General features: G+C 41.4%; 2 protein-coding genes across 9 annotated transcripts in view; both read right to left on the reverse strand.

The window, feature by feature from the left end:
* Positions 1-4606, reverse strand: part of OGT (O-linked N-acetylglucosamine (GlcNAc) transferase) — a 27871-nt gene extending 23265 nt beyond the window's left edge. For 2 of the 5 annotated variants that reach the window (XR_010885496.1, XM_067303929.1), the window contains exons 1-2: positions 4285-4471; positions 357-537 (exon numbers count right to left, since the gene is read on the reverse strand). Coding sequence is in view for 4 of the 5 variants with exons in the window: in XM_067303929.1 (XP_067160030.1) it covers positions 357-537; positions 4285-4321 (218 nt within the window). In the remaining variant the exon portion in view is untranslated. Of the gene's footprint in view, positions 1-356; positions 538-1955; positions 1989-4284; positions 4472-4512 lie in introns of those variants that run through there. The other 3 variants (XM_067303933.1, XM_067303930.1, XM_067303931.1) reach the window with 3 other exon arrangements.
* A 379-nt stretch (positions 4607-4985) lies between these two features.
* TAF1 (TATA-box binding protein associated factor 1) overlaps positions 4986-17777 on the reverse strand; it is a 38416-nt gene continuing 25624 nt past the window's right edge. For 3 of the 4 annotated variants that reach the window (XM_067303927.1, XM_067303925.1, XM_067303928.1), the window contains 11 exons: positions 17121-17298; positions 15580-15647; positions 15072-15194; positions 13753-13845; positions 13593-13677; positions 13008-13075; positions 12812-12928; positions 8428-8526; positions 7991-8141; positions 7000-7177; positions 4986-5955 (listed from right to left, as the gene is read on the reverse strand). In XM_067303927.1, the coding sequence (XP_067160028.1) occupies positions 5739-5955; positions 7000-7177; positions 7991-8141; positions 8428-8526; positions 12812-12928; positions 13008-13075; positions 13593-13677; positions 13753-13845; positions 15072-15194; positions 15580-15647; positions 17121-17298 (1377 nt within the window). In that variant the 3' untranslated portion in view covers positions 4986-5738. The remainder of the gene's footprint in view (positions 5956-6999; positions 7178-7990; positions 8142-8427; positions 8527-12811; positions 12929-13007; positions 13076-13592; positions 13678-13752; positions 13846-15071; positions 15195-15579; positions 15648-17120; positions 17299-17777) is intronic. The other variant, XM_067303926.1, reaches the window with a different exon arrangement.

Raw genomic sequence — 17777 nt, forward strand, 5'->3', positions numbered from 1 at the left:
AAACCCCACACTACATGTGGAATGAACAACGACTTTTGTTTACAAGTGCAAATGTCTCTGGTACATACAAGCGCGGCTGATATCCTGATATTAAAGCGTACGATATTAAAGTAAAATGTGAGTAACAACATCTGTTGTTTGTTGCAAGGCTAGCAATTCCAACTTGGACTCCTTTTGCCCTAACAAAATCCAAAAAGAAAGAATGTTTTTGGACCAATCCTTACTGCTGCCAAGAAGTTCGTCAGTGTTTTGTGTTCAATGACAAAACCACAGTTAGAACTTTTGTCAGCTGTGCTCAACATTATGAGAGATGCAAACTACAAGTAAAGCTTGACAGGACACCTCAAGTCTCCTACCTGTCCAGTCTGCGACACTGGAAGTGAATGGACGATAGTAATAAAAGCACACCAGTATTATCAGGCTCTTGTCTCCAAAGCTGCATGCAGTGTCTCTCTGCTGCTTCAAAGTCTCCTGCCTGATATTCACGATGAGCCAACTCCGCTAACCCTTGGAAGGAAAGCATACGTTTCGTTGGTTCTGGAGAATCACCAAAACATTTAAGGGGGGAAAACAAAAAGTTAGATAATGGAAACAAAACAAAAAAGATGTTAAAAAAAAAAAAAGATGTATAAAACTAAAGGATGAAAATGCTTGAAATTATGTAAAGTACTACAACATGTGACATTTTAAACACTCAGATCTTCATACCCCAATCTATAGTTATGACATTTCTAACATTATGGGTACAATAGTCCACGACCTCATCAGTTAATAATAAGCATATAAACACAGAGAGTCATTACAAGTCAATCATTTTCCATGAACCTGAAAAACATCTGAAGAGATTCCAGAAATAATATTGTACTTTGTTTCATAACACTAAAAGTGCTAGTAACAAAACAATGAATCTGCTTACTCTTCCCCAACTATAAATCTTATACTTCATAGTATTAAAAACAAGGTCTAAAAACAATTAACCGAGAAATGAAGGACAGTAGACAAAGACTTCAAAGGACTCAGACAAAGTTTTGCTGTACCAGTAGATTTGTATCACATGAAAGCCCTTAAAAAGAAGAAGAAAAAAGAAAGTGTAACACACAACATTTCTTCCAGCCTCTATTATCTGTTATTAGCCTGCGTTATCAATAATGCGTAAAAATTCTTCCATCAAAACCAATTTTGGCCTCGGAACGATAGCTGTGATTTTTATGTTGTTGGCCTACAGAAGCAGTCTTTAGAAAGGACAGGATACAGAAAAGGATTCACTAATTCTGGGTGTCTAGCTGGAATCAGAGTGACAAAGTGCTTTTAGTGTTAACAACATATTCATAGAGAATAAAAACTTAAGTAAAACATCATCTGTTTTAGATAAATAACCTTTTCTGTGAAATTGTCTTACAAAGTACAGTTCTATACTAGAATATAGATGTGGTAAGTGCAGCTTGGGAAAAAAAATTGTTCATCCTAAAAAGAAGGATCTGTCCTCAAATTCTGTCTTTATATTTTAAGCTTATATTTTTATACTTCTAATAATAAAAGTAATTTTATATCATGTTTCAACTACTAGAAATGTCTCTTATTTGCCCTTCTTCAGTCCACAGTCACTTTTAATCCTACTTATTAAACATTTCCCACCATGACCTAATGAGTTTTACATTTTTGATACAATGAAGCACAGATAAATCCCTCCTAATACAGGGAAATTTGCTAATGCAATAGAAAAATAATCACAAGGAGATTAGGTACAGAGTTATTATCTAGTGTTTAACAGATCTGAGATTGATGGAAACCATTTAAATTCTTTTAAAAATTAGCTTTTTAGCACTGTTGGTTTTTGAAGAAGATTGCAAACACCACAGGACCTAACTAAAGCTGTTATTCCAGATGCATTGTCTCTGGTGGTGCTGAAAACTTTAACTGGTTCAGGGTACGTGGAAACTAGCAAAACTACTCACTTTCAAAGACTTCACAAAATACTGATCGAGTATCTTCACCCAGATTAGTCCTTTTTTCAAGGAGCCTAGCTTAAGAGCTTTCCAAACCCAGCCTATGGAAAAAGTGGACTTCTGTATCTGGTTAAACCTACTGACAGTAAACAGATACAAGCGTTATTTAACATGAAAATGACAGCATCATCTACCAAAATTTGAGGTGGCTGACAAGTAAGAATACTAGAGTACGAACATGCTGTTCCTTGCCTTCCTTCTGTCGTTAACAATCACATAGGTTTAGCTCATCTGACAGTTGCTGTATTTTCAAGTTCTGCTGATGGTGCAAAAACGGGGAAGCTAATGCATGCTCCAAGGACCTAATTCAGTAACCTCTTCTTCAAATAAACTCCAAGGAATTATTAAATTCAAATGCTAACGCAAATACAAAACAAAACAACCCCCCCCCCAATTTAGACTTAAATTCTTATCACCACTTGGAAAGAACCTCCTAACTTACCTAAATGCTATGCTTTGCCTATTCAAGCAAAGGTGAAAAGTGAAATTGAAGTTACAGTTGCAGGGATAACAGAGAGAAAATAGAGTATTTCATATGAAACCCGTGAATACGAATTGTTAATGAAAGCAACAAAATGAGTGAAACGCTAAGATTTCTTTCACCTACTAAGGCCCTTTACAAAACAAACCCTAGCAGCTGAGATGAAGCAAACCAGTCACTTGCAGTAAGACAGCCAGCCATCTCTCTCCCAAGACGCATTTTAGCAGGGATCCTCTTTAGAAGCGCATAGGAAAGTGGGAAGTGGACAACTACCACAGACTTCAAAACAAGCTCAACGTTTAGCAGGGCTGGTACAGAAGAGAAATCATACTACCCAAGGAATCCATAATACTGCCACTGACAGGTGCTCACAGAACCCATTTTAAAAGAAAATAATTCCAGTGAAAGAGTCACAGCCAAAAGAATCCCTTAGCAAGTCTTATAAACATTCACCTGTTATTTCATATGAACTTGTGTACCTATGCCAGCACGTACTATACGCTTTAATTATGACCTTGGAAAAGCATAGTATGTGCTACGACGATGACCTTTCCTGATATACTTTTGGAGAACCCACGCAAAATAAAAACCCCCGCAGAAATATCACAACTGTACACAAGACAAAAATTCTCCAGAAATAGCGACCGAAGCATTTAATGTACACTCACACCCACCCTTACATTTGGATAAAATCTAGATGCGGACAGGAATAGTTGCCACCTCCATATGGGAGGTGGCGGTGGTGGCAAGGAACAGGGAACGCTCCCCGAGTACGCACACGTCCTTGTCACCTCCACAGCTCGAGACCCCAGGAGGATGCTGCAGATTAGGTGACAAGGCGAGCGGTCCTGGCCGAGGTGGAAGGCAGCAGCAGTACCGTATGCAGCAGCCAGCCGCCCCTTCTCCATCTCCACCTCTGTAGCCCTACCAGTTCCCTTTGCATCACTTCTACTAGCATCGCGTCTCTTTCCCTGCTCATCCTTTTTTCCTCCTTTTTCCACATCCTGTCTCACCTCTTCTGTAACCAGAGGGGAAGGAAGGGTCTGAAAGCCCCAAAACTCCAGCGGCTAAAGCTGTGTTTTCCTTTCATCCTTTCAGGATGCAGGGTCTTCTTCCCTTCAGAGCAAGGAGAAGGGAGATTGCTCCCCCCGCCCCCATGTTCTGGATCTACAAACTGACGAGAGCATCTTTCTTAGCAGGAGTACGCTGTCTTACTAGCCAGAAAAAGTTGTCCTGCTACGCTATTCCAGGAGGGACCTACCGATTAAATATAGCGAGAGTGATTCTGGAACAATCAATTTATGTCTTAGGTCAGGCTTTCATCCCCTTGCGTCCTCTACAAAAACCTAATTGCCAGATAAATATAACCACAAGAAACCACCCCGCTCAGAACTAATTATCCCGGGCTCCTCGAGAAGCGCTGTCCCACGCAGCCGCCGGGCAGCCGCGCCGCGGGCCGGCTCCCTCCTGCTAGCGGGAGGCACCGGCGCAGCCCGCCGGGGGAGGCGGCGGCCGGGTTCGCCCGGAGGCGCCGCGAGGCGAGACACGAACAACGGCGGCGGGGCCGCGCCGGGAGCCGCCGCCGCCGCCTCGCTCGCGGCCGGGCCGCCGCTTCTGGAAAGTTCCGCCGGGAGCGGGCCCCGCGGGCGCGGAGCAGTGCGCTGCGGGCGCGGCTCCGGCTCCGGCTCGCCCCGCGGCCGCGGGCAGCGCCCGGCCCCCGCAGGGCGGCGGCGGCGGCGGCGAGCCCCGGCCTCCCGGCGCGCCCCGAGCCCGTCCCCGCGCGGCAGGCCGCAGTACCTGTGCTGTCGGCTACGTTCCCCACGGAGGTCGCCATCGGGAAAGGGGGCCGGCGAGGCTCGGGCGGAGGCAGCAGAACGGCCGCGGGCGCGGAGGGGGCCGCTGGGCTGAGGCACGCGGAGCAGGACCGAGCTCCCCACGCTCCCGGCACGCTAAGGCGGCGGCTCCCGAAATGGCGCTGGCGGCAGCGGAGGCAGCACACAGCCGAATGGCCGCTGCCGGACCTACCTCCGCTCGCGAAATAGTCCGGGCGGCGCGAGAGAGCGGCGCTGGACGGGCCCCTGCGCGGCGGAGGAATCCCTGCCGGAACTGCATGCGTCTCCTTCCGCCACGCTCCGCCTCAGGCCGTCTCCGCGTGAGTTTCAGAAACACCTTTGTCACTTCGAGTATCCTTCCGCGCGAAGCCATTGCGACAAACGGGGAGGAAATGCGCGTGCGCGCCCGCCCTCCCCTCGCGCTGGTCTCCCCGCACATGGAGCGCGCGGGTACATCCGGGTGCCGGCGGCGCGCGGGGCCTGCCGGGACGGCGCGGGCAGGGGGCGCCACTGGGGTCGGCCGCCAGCCGGGCGGGGGCGGCCCGGGGCGCCGGGCCCTCGGCGGCGGCACCTCTTCCTTTGGCCTCGTCCAAAGGTATCCCGAGAAGGGGGTGCCCCAAGGAAATACAAGCGCAGCCGGGCAAGGACAGCAGCAGGAAAAAGAGCTCATCTTTAAACCATCTTGAGTTTTATTTACAATTAATTTAACCAGCGAATACGGTACAAAAGCTTAGCCGGGTGTACGCTCCCTTCTCACTCGACTAAAAATAAGGAGTCCCACAGCCATGAATAACGAGAACTATTTTTAGAATACAAACAGCCTGAAAATTCCTGAAGACTCAAATTAGCAAATTTTGATTCTGGTGACCGATTGCAACTTAAAAAAAAAATAAAAAATAGGGCAGCTGTTCACTGAAACATTCAGGGTAGTTAAGGAGTTACTAGAGAATGCATTCATATTGTATTCCCAGGTAACTGCCATTTCATAAAGGGAAAGTTCTTATTTTACAATTGTTCATCAAATGAACAACAGACATTTTATTCTGAGCAACCATTTTCCCCTGGCAGACATGCATGAATCCAACAGGCTACTATTTCTGAGAAATTACTTGACATCTATAAAGAATGAAGAACAAACCATTATAGGTCTCGTCAGCTGGATTCCAGAACTAGTGACAATCACACTAGCCCAATGCTTCAGCTGGGCATGCTTCTCTAAAGCTTACTTTTCACCATTTACTCAGTCACATAACAAGTTTTAGAACTGATACAAGTTACTATAAAAAAAAAAAATCTGTTTCATATTAACACAGATTGCACCATATTGTTTCTTACACCAAACTGGAACGATAGTAACTCATGAGTCGAGAGTAGCGCAAGATGACTGCCATCTCAGGGAAAGGGAGTTTCCTAAGAAGTCTATTCATCCGAGTCCAGGTCACTGTCTCCTGCAATGGAATGAAAATCCTCACTGTCTTCCTCGTCCTCAGACAGATGGACCTGACTTAATACGCTTGGGCCACAACGCTGCTCTTCTTCCTCCTCTTCTTCTTCTGAGATCTCGTACCCTCCAATACTGCTGAAACTAGTATCTCTTGTGTTGGATTTTGGGTCTGGTTCTTCATAGCTGCCATAGCTAGGAGAAAGAATACGCTCTTATTATACTGGCATTTCAAATGTTGTTGGTATCAGAAATTCTATATGTAACATTTTTACTCCTGTAAAAGGTCCCCGAGTTGAAGCGCTTGTGAAACCGTTGGAACCATTGAACAATCCAATTTGATCAGTGACCAGTTTTGTTAACTAAAAAACAGCTCTCCCAATGAAGCAATTCTCTGTCGACATCCCCACCCCATTCTGAAATACTCAGGGCAGAAAAAACCATTGGGAGATCCCTGCTTGCTCCAGCACCTTCCATCTGTCACCTTTACAGGAGGTAGAAAGGCAGACAGCATAGCAATTACCACCAGAGCACAGCCCTGTCTCACCTGCTTCTCTAGCATCTACTGGCTATTGCCACGGTCCTGGGCTGGGTGGACCATTTGCCTGACCCAGCATAGCTACTCTTATGGGCAGCTCTCATCTCTATTATGACAGTTTGCCTGTAAAATAATTTATTAGGCAAATACCAATAGCAACATTATGGGAGTGAATTCTATCAGTAAAAAAAAAAAAAAAAAAAAAAGAGAATCTAATGCTAACACTCTATAGAATGGCCAGAGAAGGAAAAGCAGATCAGTATTATCTCAAATCAGTGCAGAAAATAAAGCTATTATTGCTGTACTTGCCATTTCCTAAAAATGGAACTCCTTCCAAAATACAGAATATGCATATTCCTATTCTCTGCTATTCTTTTGGACTTCAAGTAAGCAATTTTCTTTCAAGGAAGGAAATTATTACTCTTAAAGAAAAAACCTTGAAGTTAATCAGCTACATTACCTTTTAGCTTCAAAGGCATTTAGTAATTTCTGAGACAATCTACAACAAGATTCATTTTCCTTGCCTTCAAAAAATATTATGCACAGGAAGTTATTTAACTTACAAGAACTTACTCTTGATTTTATTTTTTTAATTTAACAGATATTTTTCATTAGTGATGGTCTAACAGCAAAACCAAATTCCTATCAACAAGAACTTCAAAAGTATATTGCAATTACTCAACATCCTTAGCTCTAATTACCTGATATTACTATCCTCCATGACATGAGATGTCTCCCCACCATCTCCTTCATAAGACATCATGCTTTCTTCATTGTCCATGCCCATTCGTGTATTCTCTTGAAGAACATGAGGTTGTTTGGGTCTCACTGCACTGGACTCCACATCTGAATCACTGCCACTCTCACTCAGTTGGATAGCTGTGCAATAAGCCAACACTTGTTCATAAATCAACAGTTTTGTTCCATCAGTAACATACCTATCGTCTTTATTTGTTAAAAGGACACAATATAGACTGTAAGGAATGTATAGGAAGTAGTCTTTCCAAAATGCAGGAGAAGGGGTATCTGGGAGCTGGTACCGCTTACTGAGTAGCCATTTCTCATGTTACTCAAAAACAATCTAATTCTACTATTCAAGTACTTCTACCACCTCTTTTCTTTGTCTACTCCAACCATTTTTTTCCCTATAATAATTTTCTGAAGCCATCTCTAAATACCACCATATGCTTTTCTGCATGGACACTTCTTTAGCAAAACAGGGAAACAATCTGAAGAGCCTTCAAGCTCCTCTTCCAGCACTTGATAATAACACTGATCACATGGTTTCCTATCAACAAAATTTTGTGCTTTTGGTAATCTCTGCCCAGTCCTGCTCTGCACACCAAATCATAGTTCCAGTCTTTTCTGACCATTTGCAGTTTCACTTTATGTAACAACCAACCAGATCTTGTCTTAACTGCTTTCTTCTGTGCCCATACTTATATATAGCACTCCTATTCCACTTTGTCTTCAGTTCCATTTATGTTCATCCATTTTTTTCATCTTGCCCTTTTGGTCTCTTTTCCTTTCTGACTGCTAGACTACTTGGCCTATGTATCCCAATTATTAATTAATTATTAATTAATCCCAATAATCTCCAGTTATGTTTTTGTGATAGAAGGACAAGGAGATTGCTGGGTTTGTGAACAACCAGTTCCTATTCAACCTTGTTATATGAAAAGGGAAACCTACATGAGAAAGGATTATCTCCTTCTTCGTCACTCCCATCATCATCATCCTCTCCATCTGACATGAGCAAATCTTCATAGAGAACACTGGCCTGGGGCTGCTGGGTTGATCCTTCTTCTTCATCAGCAAGGTCACCATCTGCATCTTCAACTTCCTATGTCATTCAGAACAGGAATCATTAAGATCAGACATTAAACAAACTACTGCCATTTCCAGCATATGCCTATTTTTTATCTCACAGTTCAGTCTGATGTATTCATTAATTTGTTTCATAATGCTGACATTGTAAAACTACATTTAATTGTCTAACTACTACTGTGCATACTACTGCCCTTCAGGGTGCCAGACACAGCACACATCCCTTGTACTATGGAGACTTCTACCACAAGGATGCAAGTCAACATGTGGACTGTGGATGGGATTTCTGTAAATATACTCACTGGGGCTGGAGTCTTAGGTTTCCCATCATCATCCTCATCAAACCCTTCAATATCTACGTCAGAGTCTTCCTCGCCCAGCCTACCTCGCCCCTGGCGCATCTGAATGGGGAACACAAATAGCAACACCATTGAGGAAGGCACTAATGGACATAAGCCAAAGGTGTGACTGACATCCAGACCACAATGATGGGTGGGGGGAAGAAAGGGGAGAGTGGGGAGAAGTCACTTTCAGAGCAAGGATCCCTTCTCCCTTTATTCCAAGATCACAGAGCACACAGTCTCCACCCACCTTTTTCCTGACGTGCTCATGTGAAAAGGAAATCTCCAGCCTTAAAGCACCGGAGTTCTTTGTTTACCTAGCTATTTCTGGAATAGACCACTAGATCTTAAAAAGTGCTTATTTTCACAAGGTATTTTCAAAGCAGTCAGCAGTTTTCAACAAATCTTTTCCTGCCCTTCTCTCCCGTTCTTCCCCCAGTCATCATGAGTACAAGGTAGAGAAGACATGCAGATTCTGATCCAAGGACTGTAAATTCTAAGCCTACAGAAAACTTCAAGACTTCCATTCTCAAAGCCACGAACAACAGCAATCTAGACAGAACCATGGATATTCAAACTCTGCTGGTCTGGATTGCCCTGAGTAGCTCTCATTAGTCTTTCTGGTACCAGCTTCAATCTTGGGGCTCTCCTCACCTTCTTTGCTCTCCCAGTCTTTTATTTTTATGCTCACATTACCATATCACCTGCTGTGCCTTCTCGTCCAAACAACTTTTTTTTTTTTGTTTAACATGGAATAAAGACTAAGAAAAAAATACTCCATGGTTACTGTAACCAATTCATTTATAGTGATTTAACGCCTTTAACCTTGTCTTTTTCTTTCTTTCTTTCACAGCTCCAAGGTATCTACAATGCCAACCATCTCTTCCTAGGAGTTTGTATAGTTTCTAATAATCACTGAATACAACCATAATAAACTAATTATGATCCCTAAACCTTTAGAATATACTTCACCATTTCCCTATTCAGAATCAATGAGGGATTGCATATTAGCACTCTGAAGCATGAGTCACCAGGTTTCTACTCCCAGAAGCAGTGAAGCAAACAAATATCTGGTCTTAGGCAGATTCTCTTGCAGCTTTTGATCCTTAGGAATCAGAATAGTAGATTTCACAAGTGTCCAAACTCCCAAGGCTCTTTAAATTTGTCCTTTTCCACTGGAGCAGTCAAAATGAAGGAAAGCACATAGCTTTTGAAATGGGTTCCCTTCTCTGCTTGGGAAACCTGCTGTTGTTTGTCACCCGTTTCCTACAAAGTGATCGCCTCCTTTCAGTCATTTGTTTATACAGCCCGACTTTGCAACCATGTTAAAAAATGGAGGATTCTGACCGGTGTTCCTCGCTTCTCTGGGATAGCAATGGGAGTGTCCGTAGCAGACAAATTGCTCTCAACTTGATAGACTGAAGCATCACGTGACATACTGAGGGAAGTGCTGGTATCATACAAATCAGGTGGCTAAAGTTTATGTGGAAACAGGAGACAATGTTCTCAGGCGCTGAACTGAGACTAGAACAATACCTTGAGAGGCAAGACTGGGATTTCAGGACTAAATGCAAAATGCATTTGTTTAGCTCAGTGCTTATGTTATTAAGCACTGTTTAATCAAAATAAGAAATCTGGTTTTAGGAACAAACTGGTATAAGGGAATGGCTCACAACCTCAGGTTTGAGGTGTGTCAAATAGCCGATTTTAAAACGGAGGGCAGTACTTTCACACAATGCAATCCTGTAGAGGCCAAAATTGAAAATGGTATCCAAAAGGATTTTGGAGATTTGCAGAGAATATGTCTCTCTGCAGCTCATAAGCACAATGGTCCAGGTACAATGCCATTTTAAGGTGCCTGAGCTGCCAATTACCAGAAGCAGAGAGGCTTCACCATAAGAAGGATCACTGTATGTTTGCATCCACTCACTTCTGCCAGAGACAGAGGAGATTAAATCAACCTGTGCTTTGACTCAGTATGGCCCTTTTTATGTCTTTACGATGGAAGTAGCATGACAAGCACAAATGCTGAAGAACTGCTGCTATCAGAACGGGACAAAAACTACTTTATCACATATGAAATAGTAAAACATCAACTTTCAATCATTTCCGTGTAAATCACTGTCTCATCAGGAATCCCTAAAACTGACAAGAGAGCGAAAAGTGGGGGTTGGATAATGTGCTCTAAAAGCCAGCCTGTAGTTTGCATTCCATTTAATCTCTGTGAAGAGTTAATGAGGAACTACAGTTTAGGATTTTGATAAAATGCCCTTATAATACATGGTTTAGGTATCATGACAGTCCTGAAAGTGTTAAAGAGCAGCAGCAATACTGTTTAAGTTAGGCAAAACAGGCTTCCAAAGAATCTAAACACACATGTAAACCATAAACAGCTCTCTACTTGCTGTATTTGCTTTTTATATCTCAGAGTCCAACTCCCGAAGATGCATATGGGGAGCGATATTTTAGTCATCACAACTACATTTGACTAAAAGGATCTAAAGCCAAGCAACCATCAGCAGACCTGCAATCCATGACAAGTTTGGGAGTGTAGGAAGTGGGAGTGTACCTCCAGCCAAGAAGCACAGTGAAAGGGTTGCCAGATGATGAGTTTAGGGGAAAAGTTTCCTTCAACAAGCACAGAGAAGGCACAGACAACCACCAGGCAGTTCACTCTTCTGACCTCTTTTCCTCTCGCCTGATCACCAACTTGGAAAAAATTCAGAACAGGTAACCCTGCTCTTGGGAAAGGAAACCATCAGAGACAGAGAAGGATATTTTTTCACTCTTTCTCTGAGGAATTGGAGTGCTCCTCAGTTCCATCTAATCTTGTTTTAAATGTGTCAATAGGCAGTTTCAACAACAAATCTCCAAAGCCTCCCCCTGCAGCCTGACATCTCCCATTGCTAAGGCAGGTCTTTTTTTCACGATGCTCAGTTTCAGTATTTCCAGCCCCTTAACTCCTCATCATTCCTAGCATTTTCCTTCTAGCTCCCTAAACAGCTGTTACATTTTGGGTTTTTTCTGGGGAGAGAGGAAAGGTGTTAAATATTGCCCAATAAAGCATTTGTAGTCTGTTATCCTGGTGCCAGCCATGTAATCTTAGTGTAATTATTGCCTAAGCAAATTTTAAATTCATTTTTCTTTTAAAAAATAATCTTGTAGGTCCTTAAATTGTCCCTGAACTTCAAGCCCCTCTTTTCTACTGTCTTGACTAAAATTAAATGCAGCTTTCCAGATGTAATAACACCAGACTCACAAACGAAGAAAAAAATATTGGTCTACAACCGGGAAGAACAACTGCAAAGAATGCTTTGCTCAGTCATCCTACTCTGGGTATACAACATTCAGAGTTTGATTGTTCAGTTGTTAGCAGACAGATCTTTCTCAAGGCTTATGAATTTCAACAGTTTTTCCAAAGAAATGAAAGACACACCTCAGACACAAGGGTGAGAAAGCCTGAACCATTATCTAATTTTTAGGGCAAATTCCAAATCATAGAGCTAATGAATATTTTCAGTAACACGAATTCAAGTTCTCTTTGATACTGCAAAAGCTATTGTTATTTTTCATTGTCATTCTTAGTGAAAAATAAAATCTTTTTATTGATGTTTTTAAAGAAAAAAATCCCAAGGCAAGAATAAACATGGGGGGAAAAAAAAAGAAAGACAGCCTGAATGGCTTATAAAACTTTGCCAATTCTGTGAACGCTGAAAACAGTCTGTCATAAAACCTTCAATAGATATTATACTTCCAACTTGGTCTATAATATGCACAAAATAACTCTCACAAAGTTGTTTCCTAAAATAGTAAAACCATGAAGAGTCAAAAGTGTTATTTCCACTAGGAGGCAAAATAGATGGTGGCTGAAATGAAAAGAATCCCAAAGAATGTAGAAAAGTCATACTTCACTGACCATACTAGGCAGTTTCTTTGCTCAATAAGCCCCTTCAAGAATATCCTCAAACAGCTCTCCTGGCTTCTTCTCAGCACTATGTTACTGGTGTTTTTCCTCGTATTCTCCTTACCTTTTCACTGCTTGCCTTCTGAGGGTTTAACTGCTACACTTATATAGCCTTTGAATTTGCAACAAACATTCAGCTGAATCTTGAGACCAGTTTTGCAAGTGGTCTGGGAAGTGATTTTATTTTACGTATCTCGCTCTAAAGCGAGATAACTGCTTCTCCTATTTATCCCTAAGAACAGCTGTTAGCACACCACACAACAAGATAGTATACCAAAAGACAAACTGCAGACAGACGGGGAACAGTAAACGAGGCACCGCTTAGATCAAACATCCAGCAGCTCAAAACTAAGAAAATGAAAAATTTGCTCGGTCACTTGCCTGTGGAGTGTAGGGACCAGGGGTCATAGGATCAAGACTTTCCAGATCTGCCTCCTCTAGTGCCGCTTCCTTAGCGGTAGAGATGTCTCTCTCAAGTTGAGTCAAGTGTTCATCATACTAAGAACAAAGCAGCTTGTTAAAGTTGCAGAACAAAACTTAAACGTGCAAAAATATTACAGTAGATATGTCCACATACCTCTGCTAAGGTTTGATAACAAATGTTTACAATCTCCTGGGCTGTTTTTGTGTACTGGCTGTCTGACCCTGCAATAAGAAACAAATCTCTATGTCCTCAGATATTTACTCAGGCCCAGCTGCTGAGATTAAAGACTGGTTTTGGCTATACAACCCTCAAAAGACAGTCCACTAAATCCCACCTTCTCATCTGAGGAGAAACGTAAAGCAGGATTCACATTCAGCTAGCAAAGAGCAACCAGTCTGTACCAACATTAAAAACACAGTTTTGGAGATATGAAAGCTGTTCCCTGTCACTCTCAAGGAAATTCCCAAACACATGGAACAAATCACTGAAACGGAGACATGTAGTGAACAGGCAGAAAATCCTCCCCAAATACAAATGTCCCATTCTGCAGGGCAAGATTTTAGCGCCACATGACAGTTAAAACATCAATGTTTAAGCATTTCTTTTCTCAGCAAGAAAGGAAAGCAACAATTAAGCTCAGGATTCACACCTTCAGGCCTTGACAGCACTGCAGAACAGGTGTACAGATGTATTTATTTAAGGATAGAAGAAGGTCGAAGCTTTATTATCACAACCTACCATTGTATTTAATGCTGTTGGTAAGGATAAGGTTAACATCATCCAGGAAAGTCTCTCTGTTCTGGTACTTGTGTTTGGAGATATTCTGAAAGAGATTGTCACCCAGTAAGTAATCAAGTCTAAATGTTTCTCTAGTGGCTGCACAATTCAAGCTACACACCTTGCGGATACTCTCCAGATCCATTGGATTAGCAATCACCTTGTAATAATCAGGAACAAACTTTTTATTAACGGGATGATGAAATGGCCAAGACTGAAGGAAAGAAAACAGACAAGTTTAGAAAGCTCCCATGTAGAATTTGTTATAGTTTGAGCTACAAATTTCATAAAGCAATTCTTCAGAACAGTTTAAGATTCAATAAGTACAGGAAGTATTTATTACATGGCATCTTGAATCCAGTTACTTAGTTTCAGAAGGGGAACAGAATAAGTGATCTACCAGTTAGATTTTTAACTAGACCCTTCACCTGTTGAAATCTGTTTGACAGGAGGAGCACATAATAAAAAATACTCAATCATGCAGAAGATTTTTTCTATTTATCATCACTGTTTCTTCCACAATATAACTGCAATATCCATTAAGAACACTCACTGCTTTGTTTAATATAACAAAGAACAAAAACCTAAGTCTGATCTCACAACAGGGGCTATATACAGTGATTTGACAGTTCAGCATGGTGTGATGGGGAAAAAAAAATTTTTTTTTAATCTGTTTCTAAACACCAGAAAAGAGAATCTGGTGAAAAAAGATGATGAGGCTGTCAAATTTTTAAAGGGAACAGGCATCAAGCCCTCTTTCTCATACATAGTCAAACCACTAGAGTCTCTCGCTCCTTGCTCCATTCAGACACAATATACTTTATAGATGAGCAGCACTGAAGCCCTTATAGACACAGTTTTATTATTTCAGCTTTAGGGGGTTTTATACTAATGCAAATTAATACAACACTGAGTGAACTGGATCCGCTAAAAAAAAAAAAAAAAAAAAATATCAATCTGTGTTTGGTTTGCGCCTGTAAACTGCACCTTTGCAGGCTGCTTCGAGTTCTACAAAAGCACTATATACAGTGAGTGAAGAGTATGTTCCATTCCTGTAATACATTTAAAAAAAATCATTTTCATTATAGCTCCCCAGCGCCCTTAAGAGGGCAAAAATCAGTGACTTTCTTCTAATGGGAGGCTGACACCAACATTATCCAAGAACGAGAACAGCAGAACAAGGACCAGAACCCAACCTTCACTTCTGGACCTTTGCTCTGGTGAAAAGGGGTGAATGCAGCAATGTCTGTGGCAGTCAGAAAATCACGGCCCAGCACCCCAACACAGCACTCCTTTTTCTACAGTGTAATAACAGCCACAAGATGCAAACATTTCCCTCCAATATAAGGCCACAGGACTATAATCAGCACATTTTGCATATCTCTGTTAGTAGAAACGGGATTTACACACACATACACACACGATACCCAAGCTACGTACATCTGGAACTGCCATCATCTTTTGAGTGACAATGTTATCCAAAATGAAGGAAAAGGCCACTTGGTCATCATCATCCAGGAGGGGATTAATAGCTTTTTCTAATCGAGCCAGTTTATCTTCCTTCTGCAATAAAATTCAGGAACATCAGCAGCTGATGTTACATTAATAAATGTTAATATCAGGTTACTCTATCCTAAAGAGATTTCTGTTCACGTTTTTATGAAGACACTTGCAAATAAGGGGGGATAATAGCCTAGATACAAGATAAAGTAACTAGCGTAGCAAATAAGCATCTATTTTTTGAAAGAGAATCCAGTGTGAACTGCTTAAAATTGTAAAAATTCAAATACACCACCGGGGGAGAGGGGGCGGGGGAGGTTCCCTTATTCTTTCTACTCTCCTTAAAGCCCTGTGTTCTGCCTACTCACATCCTCTATCCTCAAACTTCTCAACCACCCCGACCATCCCTCCCTCTCCACTCCGATCAGAACTCATCGACAAGACTTGCCTCTTTTAGCTTTTCATCACACAGGTCCAGCATGGATTGAGATATCTGTGTCAGGGAGTGCTTTGGTCCTGCAAACACACAGCAAGTACAGTGAGATACCCTGGCCATGAAGGAAGCTTTTAGAATTCAAAGGGGAAAACAAACAAACAAACAAACCCCCCCCAAACATCAGTGAACACATCCTGATGATATAATACTTGAAAGTATTATCAAGACCATGTACACAACTACGTGAATTAATCTTTACTCCTAAGCACCACTGGTTAGATTTCTACTACAATTGGGAGTATATTCTCAATATACACGATTTCTCAAGTTTAGTATGGGTTTTATATGAAAAAATGTTACTTGTAGCAAATATTCGCATTTCTAGTATACATTCTGTTAAGTTTTGGAAACTCTATAGAAAAGCAGTTGCGCCTATGGAAGCCTGGCCTCTAAGCAGTCCAACTGTTCCAAACTTTCAGAGGATAAGTCATGAAATTTCTGTTTCCTTCATTAGATCCAGTCAATGGAGCAGGGCTGTCTAGGAAGGAAGGATGGACTTGTAAGGTGAATACTCAGAGAACCATAGCTTTAGAAAATGTCATGATTCCTCAGTTACAGAAATGACTATTTGCAACAGAACTATGAAAAAAATCTCTTTAATTAGAATAAAACAGGGACTCCATTGTCATAATAATAAAGGAAGCAGTAAAGGCACAAGACCAATGCTGTCAGAATCAGCCAGACTGCTGCACAGTCCAGAGAGACTCAATGCAGCTGGGCGATTTTCGCTGTCTAATGCATACTTTCTGGATAAAGACTTTTCTTATCAACAGTCAGAATACAGCTGACCCACATTTGCTCAATGAATCAGCACTTTTCCCCAGCAGCTGCATGCTGTGCTGCAGAATCTATGCTTTGAGTTTTTTAAACTAGCTTTCTGACTTTCCCAATTAGGGAAAAATTTATTGCAACTAAGAACAAAAAAAAAAAGCAAAAATCATTACAGTTAACTCTACTCAAAGCTGCATGCTCCAAGGCAATGGCTCCAACAGGTGTGAATTATTCCTATTTGTATTGAAAGATTCATTCACTTAATCATAACACTGAGAAAATAAGTTCACAAGTATCTCCCCACTGAGCCACATCTGAAAGAAGTAGTGAAGGACAGTCAGTCTACTGAAAATAATGTTTTACTCACCTTCACCTATATTAGGGGATATGCAGCTCTTTGCTTCAGCATGGAGTTTGACTTAATACATGCACCAATTTCCCCAGTAATGGATACATCCATAACTGAGTTTTAGTTACTACATCACAGTCATCATTTAGTTATAGTTAAATGTCAGCATTCACTACTTTCTCATTTATGAATTAGTTCATTAACGTTTATACAATCTTTCAGGTATATCTGGAAAATTATGTATTTATTGTTGCCACCTGACACCTTACTCTGCTTTTCTGTTGCTTTTATTATTTCTAAAAGAAAAAGATTCACCTCTCACCCACAGCACATTAACGGAAACACAGATTCCCCTCATTTGTTAATGATTTACCATTGTAAGTCGCACTGTTCTTAACAATCAGCTCCAGATGTTCTCGGAACTCTTCCCGGGATGGGTATTGCCGCTTACGAACATTTTCACGCAGGGTCTGTAAATCCATGGGCCGAGTAATAATCTTGTAGTAATCCTTGACGACTTTTGGATTTACAGGTGTGTGGAAGGGATACGTCTGAGGAAAAAGGAAAGAAAAGAATGTTTCTTAACACAGTACTAGCACAGTTAATCTCAATTTAACCTCCACAGTTGAATGGACACTAACATACAAAGCCTTTGCACAATCAGTTCCCTAAACACCAAGGAAAATATGATAAGCATCAGCCCCATGATGGTTTTTGCTTTCTTCAACAAAATGTTCTTACAAATCTTACAAAGGAGTCTTGGGTAGAATTTTTAGGTATGTAGTACAAAAGTCAAGCAATTTAACTTTAAAATTCTCATTTCAACTCAAATCTTAACTTTAAATTATTGCTTTTGCAACCTTTGATGAGTCAATTGGGCCATGCAACTTTTGTTGGTTTTGTTGGGGAAAAAAAAAAAAAAAAAAAATCACATCCCAGATTTTGAGTATGTATCCACACAGGATTATTCAACATTATTTTCTGATCAGACATACTGAGCTGAAATAATTTACAAAGTGGTACACACCAA

The sequence above is a fragment of the Apteryx mantelli genome, chromosome 13 (genome assembly GCF_036417845.1).
Source record: "Apteryx mantelli isolate bAptMan1 chromosome 13, bAptMan1.hap1, whole genome shotgun sequence".
NCBI classification, from domain to species: domain Eukaryota; kingdom Metazoa; phylum Chordata; class Aves; order Apterygiformes; family Apterygidae; genus Apteryx; species Apteryx mantelli.